The 18,158-nt window shown below is 39.6% G+C and overlaps 2 protein-coding genes across 14 annotated transcripts in view; one reads left to right on the top strand and one right to left on the bottom strand.

The window, feature by feature from the left end:
* Positions 1–18,158, top strand: part of OSMR (oncostatin M receptor) — a 72,877-nt gene that overhangs the window by 44,014 nt on the left and 10,705 nt on the right. For 4 of the 9 annotated variants that reach the window (XM_057710248.1, XM_057710245.1, XM_057710246.1 and 1 more), the window contains 6 exons: positions 9–113; positions 1,605–1,781; positions 2,404–2,571; positions 5,770–5,851; positions 6,361–6,433; positions 6,775–7,811. In XM_057710248.1, the coding sequence (XP_057566231.1) occupies positions 9–113; positions 1,605–1,781; positions 2,404–2,571; positions 5,770–5,851; positions 6,361–6,433; positions 6,775–7,350 (1,181 nt within the window). In that variant the 3' untranslated portion in view covers positions 7,351–7,811. The other 5 variants (XM_057710251.1, XM_057710250.1, XM_057710252.1 and 2 more) reach the window with 5 other exon arrangements.
* The window catches only part of RICTOR (RPTOR independent companion of MTOR complex 2), a 126,032-nt gene continuing 121,041 nt past the window's right edge, over positions 13,168–18,158 (bottom strand). For all 5 annotated transcript variants that reach the window (XM_057710240.1, XM_057710242.1, XM_057710241.1 and 2 more), the window contains 2 exons: positions 17,787–17,925; positions 13,168–17,663 (listed from right to left, as the gene is read on the bottom strand). In XM_057710240.1, the coding sequence (XP_057566223.1) occupies positions 17,589–17,663; positions 17,787–17,925 (214 nt within the window). In that variant the 3' untranslated portion in view covers positions 13,168–17,588. The remainder of the gene's footprint in view (positions 17,664–17,786; positions 17,926–18,158) is intronic.

Raw genomic sequence — 18,158 nt, 5'->3', positions numbered from 1 at the left:
TTCTCTAGGTGCTTTTAGACCAGGGGTTCGATACAACTTCAGAATTTACGGAATTTCTACAAAAGGGACGGCTCATTTATTAGAGGAAAAAGCAGGATACTTGGAGGAATGGGGTAAGTTTAAAGCACTTACCGTGTCCATGGGCAGACTTGTCCAGAATCATCCAGAGACTTCGCTTTGGGTTTAGGGAGGCTACAGCACCTTCCTGGTTTTCAGTGTCCCATGTATTCTGGCAATTGGGTTTTTTAAAAAATTATTTTTTAATTATACAAACATAAAACATTTTCATTAAGAATTATTTATAAAATGTTATGTAAAAGACAAAATCATTGCTAATTCTACCACCCAAAGACAAATATCCAGAGTTAATATTTTGTATGTATCCTTTCTCAGTACAGAGATGCACATTTAAATAAAAACAGGATCTTTGTTACTACTCTATGCAGTTCTGTAAAGTGCTTTTTGACTCATGTCACTAAGTAATATTTAACTATCATTTTTTATTTTTATTTTTTTATTTTATTGCAAAGTGCCTCGTGGTTTGCATATGTCAAATCACCTGTCACTGGACTTTTAGGATGATTAACAAAATTTTTTTTCAGTTAAAAACTATAAAATTCACCTTCAGTTATTTTGCAGTCTCAAATATTCAATCTCTCTCTTCTTTCTTGGCCACATCTCTCATGTCCTGACTCACCGTCATTTTAGCTGAATCTTTGTCCATCACTGCGATAATGGTTTTTAAATGAAGTCCTAGAAGTAGAATGCTCAAACCAAATGGTTTGAACTTCTTAAATATAATTTTACAATCTTTAAGACTTTTGGTAGATGTTGTGAAATCGTTGCCCTCCTCGGAAATTGTACCGTGATTCCACCGGCCATGTGGGGGAGTTTCCATCCTCCCATGTGGTTGCTAGTTCACCTTCTTGGCATCCAGGGTCTCACACCCACTGGAAGCTGGGCAGCTGGGTCCTTAGTTGCCTCGCACCAGTCAGACCAGCTCTCGGGGTTCTCCATTGGGTGGGAGCTGCCCCAGGCAGGCAGGAGGGGTGTGTTTGTGTGTGTCTCGAGGGGCATAGGCTAGGCGTGCACCAGCGTATGTGCTAAAACAAGCTCAGGGAAGCCTCGGAATAAACGCTTCCCGATTCTTCCCGTGACACTTGGACAACTGTGCCTTGGCACCCCCTGGGAAGTGGGGTTCTTCAAAGCCATCCTTACCTGTTCACACACAACCCTTCCTCCTCCTCCCTTCCTCCCCACTTCAGTTCATCCTCCTCAACACTGTTGAGAATTCAGGCTCAGAATGAAGTCTAGGAAAGCCCTCATTTTCTCTTCTGCTGTGTGACCTGATACAAGTTGTTGAGTCTCTCTGGGCATCTGTTTCTACATCTGGGAGAGGCAAGGCTTGAACGGAACGATTGCTCAACTCCTTCCCAGCTCTCACGAACGAAGTCAGGGCATCCATCCTCTAGAGAAAAGATAAGACGCCTTCACTTGGCATAAGCACCTACGGAGTGGGCCTTGGTTCTACTTTCAGTGTCCATGAATGCGCTGAGACTGTTTCCCGATCGCGACTCTTACATTACCCCAACTTCCTTTCCTAGCTCCTTCAGACAACCCTCAAGTGGTCATGAGTAACTTGACCTCCCACTCCTTCGTTCTGAGTTGGAAGGATTATTCCACTGAATCCCAACCTGGTTTTATACAAGGGTACCACGTCTATCTGAAACCCAAGGCGGGGGAGCAATGCCACCCGGGATTTGAAAAGACAGTTCTTCCAGGTGACATTTGTTTTTTTTTGTCTATGTACGGTTTCAAGATCTCACTATTTGGAATCATTGGAAAGGCTGCAGCCGTCTCTGACTGTGACCAGGCTGAACTCTGTGCTCACATGCTTTTATGATTGGGTGGTGTTCTTAAACAATGTAGTAGGGTGGACAAGACGATGGGGGCCAGAAGTTTAACTTACTTAAAAATAACGTGGCCCAGTATTTCTAGAAGCACTTGAAGTACCCTCAGCTACTTAAGAAAACCTACCACTTAGGAAACTTTCTTGCTAACCTCATTTTCTTTTTTTCTTTGACTTCGTTAAAGCTTATTACAGTGTGTTCTAAGCAGCTCTCCAGGCGCTCGCGCTCTTGCTGGTAGGTTTAAGTGCTCCCCCTGGATCAGGAACATCCCTTGTTTACTGGGGTGCTTGCTTTGCCTGCCATCTCCCGGACGTTTTACCTGTGTCCCCAGTGTGATGAAATTATGATTTCATTTTTGGTTGGTTTAGAAATGTTGGCAGTGCCGGGTGGCCAAGTGTCTGAGTGCCCCACTGTCTCACGAGATCTTTATCGCACTCAATCATTTTTTTCTTGTTGAAAAAAAAAAAAAACATTTTTTATTTTTAAACCACAGATAATTCGGTATGTTGCAAATACACAATTGACAACCCGGAACAAAAGACATTTGTTGTGGAAAACCTACAGCCGGAGTCCGCCTATGAGTTTTTCGTCACTCCTTACACAAGTGCTGGCCACGGTCCCCTGGATGCCTTCACCAAGGTCACGACTCCGGATGAATACTGTGAGTTTTTCCACATCAGAACTCTTAGGAGTTCCTGGGAACTGACAAATGACACACATTTGTCTAGATCAGGAATTTTTAAACCTTTCTTCTCTGTCTTTCTTTGTCTGTTTCTTTTTTTCTCTAGATGAAATTCACACACACAGACAAAATGTTACACAGAATCACACTATGTAAAATAGGTAAGAGTGAAGCTAATCCGACTGATCTATGACCTGGAACCTTCCTCTTGCCTCCCTCTGGCCCCTGAGGCACTTCTCTGGAACTCAGTCCCAGAATAGTTTGAAAATCACAGCCTATTTTAGTGTTGACTTGGGAAGAGCCTTATGAGTTCTGTCTAGAGAGGGGCGGGGGTGTTTCTCTCAGCAGAACTGCTCTCTGCAGCCAGCCTTCTGGCTGGTTTCCCCCACTGGGAAATTACCCGCTTCCCGACTTTGCCTCTCTGGGGGCACTAGAAGGTGAGGTGGGGCAAGCAGTGTTGGTGTCTGAACCCAGTGTTTGCAGATTTGGTTTCTGAACCCAGTGTTTGCAGGGTGAGATAAAGAGAGCGATCCTTTCAAAACACATTAGGCTTGAAAGATGGAGAAAGAAGTAGGGAGAAGAATGGCAGGTTACTGGTAAACAAGATTCTCCCAGTAAATCCTGACCTCCAACAAACAGGAAGGTGGTGGGAGAAAGTAGATACTGATGGAGGAAGCAGGAGAAAGTAGGTAGCATTTAAGGCATCATAGAAGGTCCATGCTGGAATGGACCTTTCAAGATGTTCCTCTGTGAAAAACAAGTAGGCTAAAATATCTGCCTGAGTTACCCCCTGGTGAGAAGTGGGGCTGCAGGGGTGCCATGGGCTCCTCAGGTAGAACTGCTGGCCCTGGCTGCCTGACTGGTGATGAGGACGCCCGTGACGGCAGTGGCGGCTTGGGGCTGAAACATGGCCCCAGGTCTCTAAGCCAAAGGCCAGAACTCTCATAGGTTAAGATGTCAGTCAACAGCTCACATTACTTGAGCATGCTTGTTGCTATTTTGGAGTTAATTTGAAGTTTATTTTCAAACTATTTTCCTTCTAGCTTCAGTGTTTACTTGGCTGGTAGAGGTGTGCATATGCGTGTGTATGTGTAAGACACATATACACATACACATATATAAAACATGACTATCTCAAGGACATTTTCTAGATTTCATGTATCTCTTGCTCATGATAAGCCTCCTTAGCCTTGGCTGTAATTCTGTTGATTATATTATTATGGAAATAAGTTGCTGCATAACTGTAGCCACGAGAATGACAGTCCACAGTTACAAAAATAGGCTGGAGGACTCATGAATGCAGTGGCCAGTGACAGAATCCAGGCCCCGCTCCTTTTTTAAAATTAATTAATTAATTAATTAATTGGCTGCATTGGGTCTTCAATACTGTACATGGGCTTTCTCTAGTTGTGGTGTGGGGGGCTACTCTTCTGGGTGTGCGGGCTCCTCATTGTGGTGGCTTGTCTTGTTGCGAAGCACGGGCTTTAGGCATGTGGGCTTCAGGAGTTGTGGCACACAGGCTCAATAGTTGTGGCTCACGGGCTTCGTTGTTCTGCAGCATGTGGGATCTTCCTAGAGCAGGGATCGAATCCTTGTGCCCTGCATTGGCAGGCGGATTCTTAACCACGGTGCCACCTAGGAAGCCCCCAGGCCCCGCTCTTGCTGCACGATTCCATGCACAGAATACAGACAGAGGCAAGTGTGGTTCAAAGGCAGAAGAGTGGTTACCTTGGGAGGGGAAGATGCCTGGATGGGGACACCAGGGGACTCTCTGGGGAGCTGGTAACGTTCTTCTTCTTGATCTGGGTACTGGTTACGTGGGTGTGTTCTGTTTGAGAAAACTCATCAAGCTGTACACTTAGGAGCTCTTTTCTTTATGCATACATTATACTTCACTGAAAAGTTTAGCAAAACCTGTCTGAAGTTTGGGAATTACTACGGTTAGCTCCCCAGGCTTGTTCTTAGATACATTACGAACTCATAACCTAACCAAATTTTAAAACCTATTGTAGTCACCGAAAGTACTGCTCTTGAGAGCAAGGTGCGCTTTAGTGGTGTCAGGGGGAGTTTCTTTCACCTTCCCTGGAGTCAGGGTTAATTTTAGGCCAGTTGTCGAGGTGCTTTCTCTGCCACCCTCTTAACTTCCTGTATCCTTTCCTCCAGAAGACCCGGTGGGTCCTGCCTTCCCTGAGAAAACTCCAGCGTTATCTGCCACCACCACCATCACCACCACCACCCCCTGGCTGGGGCTGGGAAGCGGGATGAGGAGGGCAGGGAGACAGAGGGATTGAATAGAAATATATGTACATGTGAATGACCGTCAGCCTCCAAACCCGTCCAAGTGATTTGCTTTTAGAAAAGAGGATGTTTATCAACCCAGCTGAACTGTTCTTTGGTGGATTTGCAAGCAGTGAGAAGCCAGAAAGACGAGCATTTAAGAAAATGAAGTACAGGCTGACAAATCTGAGAAGTAAAAGTAGAATAATTATCCCAGATGATGACTTAGGTACTTTTATCAGAGCCTGACTAGAAGGGGTGTATTAGTCAATTTTTGATGTGTAATAAAATACCTCAAAATCTCAGTGGCATGAAAAAAAACACATCTCATTGGATGCTTCTGGCTTGGCTGATGTAGGCTGGGCCAGGTGGGACTCCAAGCTTCAGGTAGGTTTAGGTTTGTTCCATGTGGCTTCACCCTGAGGCTCAGGCTGAAGGGACAGTGGCTCTGGGGGCCCGACTCTTCTCAGAGCGGGTCACAGGGACACAAGAGAGCAAGCCGGCTGTAAGCACACAACACAGCTATCAGCATGACCACTGCTCACCTTCCTCTGGCCCAACCAAGTCACGTGGCTGAGCCCCCAGGTCAAGGGTGCGGAGTGAAATTCTCATACGGGGGCGGGGCATGGAGAATGGGGGTGATGATCCCGTCTGTCGGGAGAGGTAATGAGTCTGAGTCCCACGTGTGGAGGGCAAGGGGGTCCCTGTGTTGGCTCGTTGGTGTCTCACTGCCCTGCCCCCCTCCAGTCGGGCAGAACGCGTATTGAATCTTGCACAGATAGAGTTTCTTTTTTTCTTTACAAATAGAGTTTTGAGGAATAACAGACACGTGGAACTTATTTTGATTCCTTTGAGGGAAAAGCAATCATTACAGATACCCCTTTCTCTTTCCTCCTCCAGCCCATATGCTGATACGCGTCCTCCTCCCCATGACTTTCTGTGTTCTGATCGTCCTGATAATTTGCTACTTAAAAAGTCCGTGGTAAGTGTGCGGGGCACGTTGTATCCAAGCAGATAGTCAAAGAAAAATCTAGAAAGGAGTTTAATAACATAGAAATCACGCTGGCTAATAGGCGGAAAAGTGCTGAAAAGGAAAGGACAAAGGAGGAGTCGGTGAAAATATGAAACATTTTAAACAATCTTGTTCCTCAACAGATAAGCGATAAATCAATACCTAAGAAAACCAACTATTTAAAAATATTGCAAAATTTGTTCCATAGCAACAGCTAGTATTTATATTTCACTTACCATGTGCTTGGCAGTGTTCTGAGTACTTTACATATAACAATTCACTTACTCCTCCGAACACCACCATCACCACTGGAATGGTCTCTATTGAACCAGTGAGGAAATTAATGCATAGAAAGCTTAAAAAGCTCGCTGAAGGTTACAGAGTAAATGACTGAAAGAGCACGGCTTAGAACCCAGGGAATCTGACTCTTAACTATTCCACTGTGCAAAACTCAGTCTAATTTTCACTGTTTTTCCTAGGCTGAAGGAGAAGTGTTATCCTGACATTCCAGACCCTTACAAGAGTAGCGTCCTGTCATTAATAAAATCCAAGGTAAATGCTGGGAAGTTGTATGGACACCATATACTCATTAAAGACTAATCCAGGGCTGAGGCTGTAATAATATACACTCCTGGAAGTCCTCAGGAAGATACAACAAAGCAAAAGCCACCTCTGCTCCCGGAGCCACGAAATGGGTGAACGCAGCTTTGATTTCTTCTGTTTGGGGATGGTCTTTGGTTTTCAACATCACTTCCAGTTAACTTGTGACCAGGATAAAACACGAAAAAAATGGAAGCTCTAAGTTCATGTCACATACTATATATACTGTGATACACACACACACACACACACACACACACATCATCTTTGCGCATTTTCTGTTTCTGTTCCAGGAGAATCCTCACCTAACAATAATGAAGGTCAATGACTGTGTTCCAGATGCTATTGAAGTCATAAACAAGCAGGAGGGGAGCAAGATACAGTTCTTGGGCACTAGGAAGTCCCTCATAGAACCTGAATTTCCTAAGCCTGCCTACCTTTACGTCCTCCCGACAGAGAAAAACTACTCTGGCCCTGGACCTTGCATCTGTTTTGAGAACTTTACCTATAATCAGGCGGCTTCTGACTTTGGTTCTTCTGGCCATTTCCCAGGAACCCCTCAAGCCCCACCATATCAGCTGGGACCACTGACTTCACCTGAAAATGTACTGAAGGCACTGGAACAAAACTACATGGACTCCCTGGATGAAATCCCAGCTAGAGAAGCTAATTTGAATTACGTGTCCCAGCTGGCTTTACCCATGTCTGGGGACAAGAACAGCCTGCCAGCAAATCCACCAGAGCCAGCACTCTGTTCAGAGTATAAGATGCAAATGGCCATACCCCTGGGTCCTACCTCCCCTCCCCCAAGTGAGAACAGCAGCCTCTCCTCCACTACCCTTTTAGATCAAGGTGAACACTACCACTAAGCAGTGTACCCATTTCATATCTTTATGCTACACAGACACTAGGAGAAGCATAGCCGGCACCATTCCATCACCAGATACCTCGGGGCTTAATCCCAGTGAGCTGTCACCATTGGCAGGTCTGATTTATATAAATCTTGCTAGGTTTTGAAGGTCAGAAGCCATGACATGTAACATTCGTCCTTGGAGCAGGCTCACTGTGGAAATGGCAGCATCGTGGGAACGGGCTTACCTTGCTGCTCTGTGTTCCACGTTCACCTTGGCACTTGACAGAGGGATAGACCCCATCCACTCAATACTGGACAGGGTGGCTATGGTCCTTGAAGTTCAGTTTCTAGCGAGAAAGTATTTCCATTAACTTTTACCCCACGTTTAGTGTCCTAAGGGTAAAAGAACTAGATTTCAGGCTTTAAGGAAGGCCACAGAGGATTTGTTACTAGAGCATAAATTGTAATGTTAATTTATTCTGGGTGTGTTTAATGAAGAAGTCACAGATATTTGAGACCGCAACAGATTTTAGACTTGCCTTGAAGTGATGGTAATTTGTAGTTCACTGATGTAGTAAGATGAACTCTTCCTACGAGACCTTATCTGATAGGTAAGACATACGAATGAATTGGTGAGATCCCCACAATTTTCCTTCTGTGTAGTCCAACACGGTTAAAGAGTGGGATTGGCATGGAACCCCTGCCTCACTGTCAAGATTACAGCACTCCTACTTAGTAGGCACGTCTTCTACACAGTTTTTGATGACTACCTCACAATAGAAAAAAGGAAAATGTAATTAATTCCATTCACATTCTATCGTTCCTCTTTTTTTCAAGAACTATGATATATTAAAGGACCTATTTTCAGTAAGCATCTTTTGGACTCTGCAGTGGGTTATCTGGGTCAAAATAAGACCCTGTCTCCTTATATTCCTATTATGCTAACAGAATAAAACTCATCGTTGGACATCACTCAGATATAACTGCAAAAGGCTAAATGGAGTGGGAACTCCTTTAGTGGCTCAGCCGCAGCTTTGTCTCGGAACCAGCATCTGCAAAGCACCTATCTGGTACAGAGCAGGTACTCAGTCATGCTAGAGGTCCTTTCTCTTCTTTCTGCCCGACAGCCTGTGATGTTTCCTTATCACACTTGTAAACAAGCACAATTAGGGGCTCCTTTGTCTTTGCTGTGGTGGAGATGCCTCTGCCTCTGGTACCCAGTGCTTCGAGCTGCCATTCCACACTATGAAGGATAAGCGAAAGAGCCACAGCTGAAAGGAAGATGGTTGTTAACCGACCTAAATATACACAAACCAGGACTTCTGTTCAGGCTTTTCAGCTCTTCCCTTGCATATAACTAAGCCTTTGGCTGAATAATGGGCTATATACACTTAATATAGTACAAACGAGTATCTTGATTAGTCTGATAGTTTTGAGAAGACTTTGGGGCCAGTGTTGTTATCCTTTAGCCTCTTTGTGTTTGTCATGACACAATTATAAAAATATATAGAAACATCAATGACAGTGATAATTGATGTGTAAATAGTATCCTTTTGTAAAGATTTTCTTTAAAAAAAATAATCCACAAAAGCTTGAAGTCATTTTTGTTGCAATAAGCCTTAATTAAAATATTTCACCATTGCATTTTTTTGTTTTCTCTACCTCAAAGAAATGAAAATCTAAGTTATTATAGCTGATAAATCACCTCATTAGCATACTAGAAATGTAAATTCCTGGGTACCCCTCCAGATCTCCTAACCAGAATCTCCGTGGCACAAGGCCTGGAATCCATATATTTCATAAGCTCCCAGGCATTCAGATGCACACTCAACTTTGAGAATCACTGGCCTAAGTCAAAGGAAGATGTCTTTCTGAAATATAAACAACATACCAATGGGAAATGCTGGGCTATATAACTTTGTCCTTACAGTATCACTATGACTATCGCTTTGGCTGTAAACATTCCTCTCCCATGTTTGTAAATAATGAAATAACTTAGTATTTAAAACCTATATGCTGGACTTCCTAGGTGGCACAGTGGTAAAGAATCTGCCTGCCATTGCAGGGGACACAGGTTCGAGCCCTGCCCTGGGAAGATTCCACATGTCACGGAGCAACTAAGCCCGTGCACCACAACTATTGAGCCTGCGCTCTAGAGCCTGTGAGCCACAACTACTGAGCTCATGTGCTGCAACTATTGAAGCCCACGTGCCTAGGGCCCGTGCGCCACAAGAAGAGAAGCCACTACAATGAGAAGCCTGTGCACCACAATGAAGAGCAGCCCCCACTCTCAGCAACTAGAGAAAGCCCGTGTGCAGCAACGAAGACCCAACGCAGCCAATAAATAAAAATAAATATATTTATATAAAAAAAAACCTATATGCCATTTAACAGCATTGTTTTAAGAAGTGTTATTCAGAAACTTTGAAATTTGTATCTGTGTCAGAATTATAAGGATTAAAAAAAAACTCATTGAAAATTTCAAATATACACGAATGTAGAAGAGTTTAACAAACCCTTATGTACTATCATCAACCCCAACAGCCACTAAACCATGGTTGTTTTAGTCCATCTATTCTCTTATTCAGTCTCCCTCCTGAGACAATTTTGAAGCAAATCATGATTTCATCTGTAAATATTTGTTTCTCTAAATAGGCTTTACTTTTTCTAACACAGACATAATACATTTTAAAAAAATCCCACCTATCAAAAAAATCAAGCAACCCAATGAAAAAATGGGTAGAAGACCTAAACAGACATTTCTGCAAAGAAGACACACGTGGCTAAAAAGCACATGAAAAGATGCTCAGCATCGCTAATTATCAGAGAAATACAAATCAAAACTACAATGAGGTATCACCACAGACTGGTCAGAATGGCCATTATCAAAAAGTCTACAAACAATAAATGCTGTAAAGGGTATGGAGAAAAGGGAACCCTTCTACAGTATTGGTGGGAATGTAAATTGGTATGACCACTATGGAGAACAGAATGGAGGTTCCTTAAAAATCTATAAATAGAACTACCATATGATCCAGCAATCCCACTCCTGGGCATATATCCAGAGAAAGCCATAATTCAAAAAGATACATGCACTGCAGTGTTCACTGCAGCACTATTCACAATAGCCAAGACATGGAAGCAACCTAAATGTCCATTGACAGAGGAATGGATAAAGATGTGGTACATGTATACAATGCACTATTAGCCATAAAAAAACAAAATAATGCCATTTGCAGCAACATGGATGGACCTAAAGATTATACTAAGTGAAGTAAGTCAAACAAACATGATATCACATATGGAATATTAAAAAAAAAAAAAGTAAAAATGAATTAATTTACAAAACAGAAACAGACTCACAGACTTCAAAAACAAACTTATGGTTACCAAAGGGGAAAGGTGGGGGATGGGGGGGATAAGTTAGGAGGTTGGGATTAGCATATACACACTATTATAGGACCTATTGTAGAGCACGGGGAACTCTACTCAATATTCTGTAGTAACCTATATGGGGAAAGAACCTGAAAAAGAATGGATATATGTATACGTGTAACTGAATCACTTTGCTGTATACCTGAAACTAACACAACATTGTAAATCAACTATAGTTTAATATAAAATAAAAAAATTAAATTAAAAAATTTAAAATAAAAAAATCACATCTGAAACCTAGTTAGTAATATTCCTTAGCAATATCAGGATATTCGACAGTGGGTGGAACTGGCAAATGACCTATAAATAACGCCTCAGCCTGGTGACTGGTCCTCAGCTGCAGGCAGACAGGCTGGGAGCGGGGACCTAGTCACACAGCAGAACCATGAACCTGCTGGAAGTGCCTGCTGACGTTCCAACACCTGACATACTAATTCTAGTGAAACTGATTCTCCACTAGAATGTGATTAAGAAAATCAGGTTGAATTAGACAACATCTAATATTTCTTCTAAGAGCTCTGTGGAAAGATTAGCTGACTTTCATCTTAAAAAATTTACAAAATATACTAAACATTTTGCATAACGTAGGACTTTTAAAACCTTAGAAGAGGGACATCCCTGGTGGACCAGTGGTTAAGATCCTGCTCAGGTTCAATCCCTGGTTGGGGAACTAGGATCCAGCGTGCTGCATGGTGAGGCAAAATAAAATAAACAAAACCTTCAAAGAGATACAACAGAAGATAAAAAGGCTCCAAAATTAGCCGTTAAAATATTTACAATACAATAACAATATATATTCAATTTAAAGGACTCAGCAAATGTAGTTGCCTTTGTCCTCTAGGATAAACACTAAAGAAACAAAGTTTTAGTACATTCTGGTTTTTTTGAAATCAATTCAAGATTAGTTGCTATGGTTTGAATGATCGTGCCCCCCCACCCACTTCCAAATTCCCATGTTGAAATCCTGACACTTGAGATGATGATATTAGCAGATGGAACCCTTGGGAGGTGATCAGGTCATGAGGCTAGAGCTCTCATGAATGGGATTAATGCTCTTAAAAGAGACACTAGTTTCCTAGTCCCTTCTGCCATGTGACGACACAGGAAGTCTGGGACGGGGAAGAGGGCCCTCACCCAAACACGTTCACGCTGATTTCAAACTTTCAGCCAACAAAGCTGTGACAAATAAATTTGTTGTTTATAAACTGCCCAGTCTGTGGTATTTTGTTATAGCAGCCCCAAAGGACTAGGATAGTACTTTATTTTTTTTAATTTTTTTGAACTTTTTATTTTCTGTTGGAGGATAGCCAATTAACAATGTTGTGATAGTTTCTGGTACACAGCAAAGGGACTCAGCCATACATACACATGTATCCATTCTCCCCCAAACTCCCCTCCCATCCAGGCTACCATGTAACATTGAGCAGAGTTCCCTGTGCTATACAGTAGGTTCTTGCTGGTTGTCCATTTTAAATACAGCAGCGAGTACATGTCAACCCCAACCTCTCTAACTGTCCCTTCCCCCTCACCCTTCCCCACCTGGCAACCATAAGTTCCTTCTCTAAGTCCGTGAGTCTGTTTTGGAAATAAGTTCACTTGTTATCATTTCTTTTTAGATTCCGCATATAAGGGATATCATCATACAATATTCCTCTTTCTCTAGTACTTTATATACCAAAGAGTTTTATACAATGAAACACACTTACTGAAGTTCAGCTATATTGTCACAGTTTTCACAGATGAGTTGTATGATGACGATGAAGTGTGCTTTTTTAGTTTATTTGGGGGCCAACTACATTTTTTGTTGAAAAACATAGGGTAGAAGGCAATATAAAAATGATACCCATAAATATGCTTAAAACCCAAACTATCCAAAACAAATCTTTCTGAATACATTTTACCACGTTTAATCAACTGTAACAGACCCTAGCTTTGACAGTGAGTTTTATTCTCCAGGCTTGATAATTTCCCTTGTAGTATTCTCTTTTGCCACTAGGTGACTATAGGTTAGTTTACCTGATCCAGGCCAGTTTCTGTGTGAGAAATCAAATGGCTTATACAGAAAAATTACATCATACCATCATTGCTCATTTTGTGTATTAATCACTAAAAAGCCAGAATTGTTCCAAACAGTGATCCACTTTTTCAAACCCTTTACAATAAACTGAGATTAAAAAATAAAAACTGTAAAAATGTTTAATTAGATTATGAAGTGTTTAGAAAGTATAAATAGCTCTTTTAAAACATTTGGAACAAGCCACCATGTGTCACTGAACCAGATTCTTACCTGTGGTATCTTAGTCATTTTTACCGGGAGTTAAGTGTAATAGCGTCAGGGGTACATAAATCAACACTGATGGTTTTTAAATTTCAAACAGAACAATGACACAAGTTTTGAGAATTTTTAAGTACATTTTATTAAGAATGTATCCCTTTGATAAGATTATGCTTCAGGAGGCTTTTAATGCCCTTGACATAAACTGTACACATTATACAAAAACAAGAAAACCACAAAAAAAAAAAAAAAAAAAATCAAGGTGAGCAAAACCATTAGGGGACAAACCTTATTTAAATTATACACAACTCAATGAAATATTCTTACGGAAAATATATAAATACTTTTTCTTTCTATGTTACAGTTATACAATATAAATCAGATTTCAATGTCTGTTCAGTGACCTACAAACACCAGAACCTCCAAATATGTAGCAGCGTATTACTAAATAAAAGAGAAGAAAATTTTGTGGATAGGGAACATTAAGTCTGAGATTTTTTTCACAATCCCTTACCACTTTTCAAAACTAATTTACACCATCTGTTTTACAATGCAGCTTTAGGGTTTCTGACAGGCCAATAATGGAACATTTTTCAACTATTATCTATGAAAGTTTTTATCTCCCCCCTCCTCTGCCCCAAGACTTTGCATTTTGTGCTAAATCAACCTATTTAGTGGCAAAATTACAAGATATACTTTTTTGGCATAAGTTATATTTTTCAAATTAAATATTTTATAAAGAAAGTCAAACAAAATGTGCAATTTATGCATGCTGTGGCATAGCTATCCACCTATATTACAAAAATACTCTAAAGGGGAGAAAATCCACATTCGGTGTGAGTCATAAAAAACCTGCTATGAATGAAAACTACCCTGGGAACCTAGAACTAAAAGAAAAAACAAATGCTCCTAGAAAGATTCTCACAGATTTCAATACTGTCTGATAAGCACTGCTATTAATTTTACTGGTATGTTTTTTATAATCAAACTCTCACTGTAGTGATGCTCTTGAGATGAAGCTGGTAATAATGTATTTCCTGAATGGGGAGACAAGGGAGACCTTTCCCAACTTACATTTTGGAAAATCTGAAATGTTCTTTTATTCCAATAGCTCTTCTCATAAAACACTCAATTAATTCTACTATTTCTTTTTTCCCACATTTAATGGATTGTGAATTTGAGACCAAACTGGAAGCATAGGACAAAAGGGGAAAAACCTCACTTCCAAAGGACCTTTCCCAAGGTAGTTTACAAAGCTCCTCTCACACAAAATTAGCACCTCACTCTTACCATGCAAAAGTAACTGCAGTTATAATTTGGATGACAATTTGATTGCTTTTTATTGCTTAATGATCTGTGCTTTAATGTGGGGATAAAAGGCATCCTCTCAATGGAATGAAAAAAAATTTTTATATAAATAGAAGTAGACAAATCTAAATAAGCATTCACGCCTCACTGTTGAACACTCTGCCATTGTAATATGCCCTGAAAAACTCAGCTTTAATTACCTCAAGCTCTGGATAAAAGAGCTGAAAACTATTAAAGCCACACCATTTCAAAAGGACTTATACACATGATGTTAGAGTAACTAGTATAATAAAGTATATACCTCCAAAGAACCTCTTTTAATATCAATGTCTTACACAATGCCCTTATGCTACCAATCTTAATTAGAAAAATTTTTATTAGGGAGAAAAGACTCCCCCCTCCCCCTCAAATCTACCTAAGCATAAATAGGAAGTAAAAGTATAAGAAATTTTAGACCATATTTAATTACAAATACTAATTTCTAATTTCCTTATTTATCAGTATTTACTTCGTATGTGAAGCTGAAATGTTCTCGAAAAAAATTTCAATTAGAAATGACAATTCACTTTACAATTAGAAATTCACAGTTTACAACCAGCACAACTGCCGAAATTCCTCCAAATTATTCAATAATTACCAGTAGTACAAATTTAAATGGACTAAGATTAATTCTAAAATCTTGAAAAACTACAGTATTGACATTGTTTTGGTATTTTATAGTCTGGTAATATCTATTACATATAGATGCTTTTCTCAATTATTTCTATTACCACTGACAACATTCCTAACCTTTTCTGCTACAATTTAATATTTTAAACATCTAAGTAAATCACTTGGCACCGCATGTGAGCATTTTTCATCGTAGAAGTCTACTTTTAGTCTACAAATAAGTACTTAAAGAAAACATATTAGACCTGTCAGTGAAACACGGATAAACCAAATAGCACTAAATACATTTAAGTACAGACATTTTTTTTCCTTAGATTACTGAGAACCACAAAGCTCTGAGTGTCTCCCCAAACTAAGTGCTGTAGGCAAATATGATATATACACACATGTCTTTCAAAGTAATAATCCAAAAAACTGTTCAGGCTAATAGGAACGAAGACTTCATTTCAGGATGGATGAGTGAGGTGGGGTCCAGGGATGGGGGTGTGTGTATGACAAAAAAGAATTTACTGCTAACTTTCGAGGGATTAAACCACAGATTTTATACTCTATATTAACTGAGGTAGTGTTTAAAATGAATGTCTAAAATATGTTAATCCCATTATTAATAAGATTACTACATTACCTCCTTCGGATTTTTTAACCACTATTTGGTCTAGTATCTCTGACATTTGGTTCTCTGGAAGGCAGTTTAATCATCCAAGACCAAAGACCAACATGACAGGCAACGTTCTTAGAAGTACTTTGACATTTAAATAAACACTTGGGTTCAGTGATAAAGTCTAAAAAAAAAAAAGCATTTGCTTTATTTCCAATTGGATTTTATGAAAGAAAATCTGAAGAACCACTTGTTAACATAAACAGCAGCTTACAGCCCTTATCTGCTTTGTTATAACGTAAGTTGCTACACAGTGCACATAAGAACAATTCACTGAAGTGCAGTCAAAGAGGTGTTATGAAGTGAGATGAAATTGGAACTTCATCCCAATTGGAACTTTCAGTGCCAGTAAAAAAAAAAAAAAAAAAAAAAAAAAAAAGTATCTCTGTGAGTTATGTTTTCTAGTTCACAGGGTTCTTTACAGAGATCTCAAAGAAAAAGCCCATTATAAAAAGGATCTGTAATATGGGGAAATATTAATCCATGTACTATGACTGTGTCAGAGCTGATGCATAACTGTAAAAATGGTCTAAACAAATGAATTTAAAAAGGGTCCTAATCAGTCCAGCTGGATTTTTTTTCTACTTATATATAGACCTCAAAAAAGATAATCTTTTCATTTACAAGCATTCTAATGATGATGGCCATGCTTTTTTATATACAAATTTGCATATACGTTTAATTCCTATCAAGATTTCCAAATATCTTTAGACATACACAAATTAAACACACAAATAAAAACAAAACCTTGCTCTCAACAACTTCACACAAATGTGATAAAGGCGATTACTGTATTCATAAACTCACCTATCACTGCGTTTAGTTTGTGCAAAACAAGAACACTGACGTAAAAATTAAATTACTGCTGCTTTAAAATTTGGTACTTAAGGCTTTTCACTACAACTTTTAATTGTAATAAGTTTCATTAATGATTTTTTCAAAGGAACTATGGCTCTTCTTTTCCCATGGAATGTGTAAATTGTAGGCAAACCTATCTCTTCCTCAAGAGATGCAAGATGTTATTTAATGCTTTCTTTTACTATCGGTCTAAATTAATAGTGCTTGTTCAAGTTCTTGTTTAAAATGGTGATATGGGGAAGCAGATGAAAATGGAAGTCCACGAAAATACATGTATTCTATAAATGGGAAATACTTTGAATTATAAAATAATTCTCTGATTTTAATCAGGAACTGTAGTGAAAAACCTTAATCAGTTCAAACAGCCTATAACATAACACATTGCAACAAAACTGAAGAGATGGAAAACAAATAATAAGAAACTTTATGTAAGTCTAGCAACATAAAAATAACTTATAAGTCCTGGTTGTTGAGGCTCTTCTTTTGCTCTGAGGTTACAAACCTCTGAAGTAGTGTTATAAACATGAAGAAAAAAGTGGAAGGGCCAAAGATCCCCCTCTAATACCAGCAGTTACAGCACATCCCATTGTGCTAACAGGATGCAGCCTCAGAGACACTGATTCCTGGTTTCCACAAATTAGTTAACAAACAAGGCATCTTTATATTTACCCTAAAAAAAGAATTCAGAAATAACGGTGTGAAGGGTGCTTCTGCATATATTATTGTTCCACTGTTATTATGCTCTTAAAATGAAAAAATAGAAAACCTATGTAGGTATTCAGTGCTTGGCTCTTGCATACAATGGTAACTAAAACTCTTAAAACTGTGGTAATGAACAATGAACCCCCAACAGGGCTCGACGGGAGAGAGGAAGTTGTCTTGGTTAGGGAAGTCCGCAGTTCCAAGAGTTCATGTACCAGTAATTGCTGGAACAGCATAGGGAAGATACTCCTGTCTTTGCTGCCCAGTCAGTCGGCATTTTCTGAGGCTTTTAGAAGTCCACAAATATGAATATATATAGTATACATCTATATACATCATAAATATGAGGTCAGGATTCAGCAGATGTATCAACTCTAGGTTGCTTTGGTGGTGTTGCCAAGACAGCCTCTGCTTCTTCATGCATCTAGAAAAGAAGTGGTAAATTACTAATGACTTTCTAGTGTATCAACAGGTATAATCTCTTTTAACTTAATTCAAACAGAATTATTTTTGAAACATAAAGTTGAGAAGTACAAATCTTACTTACTTGTAAAAACTGTACATCCTGAAATAATTCTTGGATGAACCTCCGACAGGGAAGTCTAAATGTGCAGTGTGACAGCAGATGGGAAACCTCAGAATAAAGGCATATGTCATCAAATGTTTGAGGATACTTCTCCTTAATTCTAAAATGAAAGAAAAGACTAGGATGAGATAAGAATTATAATAATGACTTTGCTATTTTCTTTCAAAATATTGCTTTTTAAATATATTTTTCCTCTAGATATTAAGGGGGATATCCAGGGTGATAGCATAAGAAAACAGTAAATATTCCTACCTTACACTTAAATTAGCTATTTTAAGTTCAGGGTTATCTCTTAAAATGATAAAAACCAAATACTTCTTGGAAAGTTAGAAA

This window comes from Hippopotamus amphibius, chromosome 15, assembly GCF_030028045.1.
Source record: "Hippopotamus amphibius kiboko isolate mHipAmp2 chromosome 15, mHipAmp2.hap2, whole genome shotgun sequence".
Classification (NCBI taxonomy): Eukaryota; Metazoa; Chordata; class Mammalia; order Artiodactyla; family Hippopotamidae; genus Hippopotamus; species Hippopotamus amphibius.
This window is presented reverse-complemented; position numbering and strand designations above follow the sequence as displayed.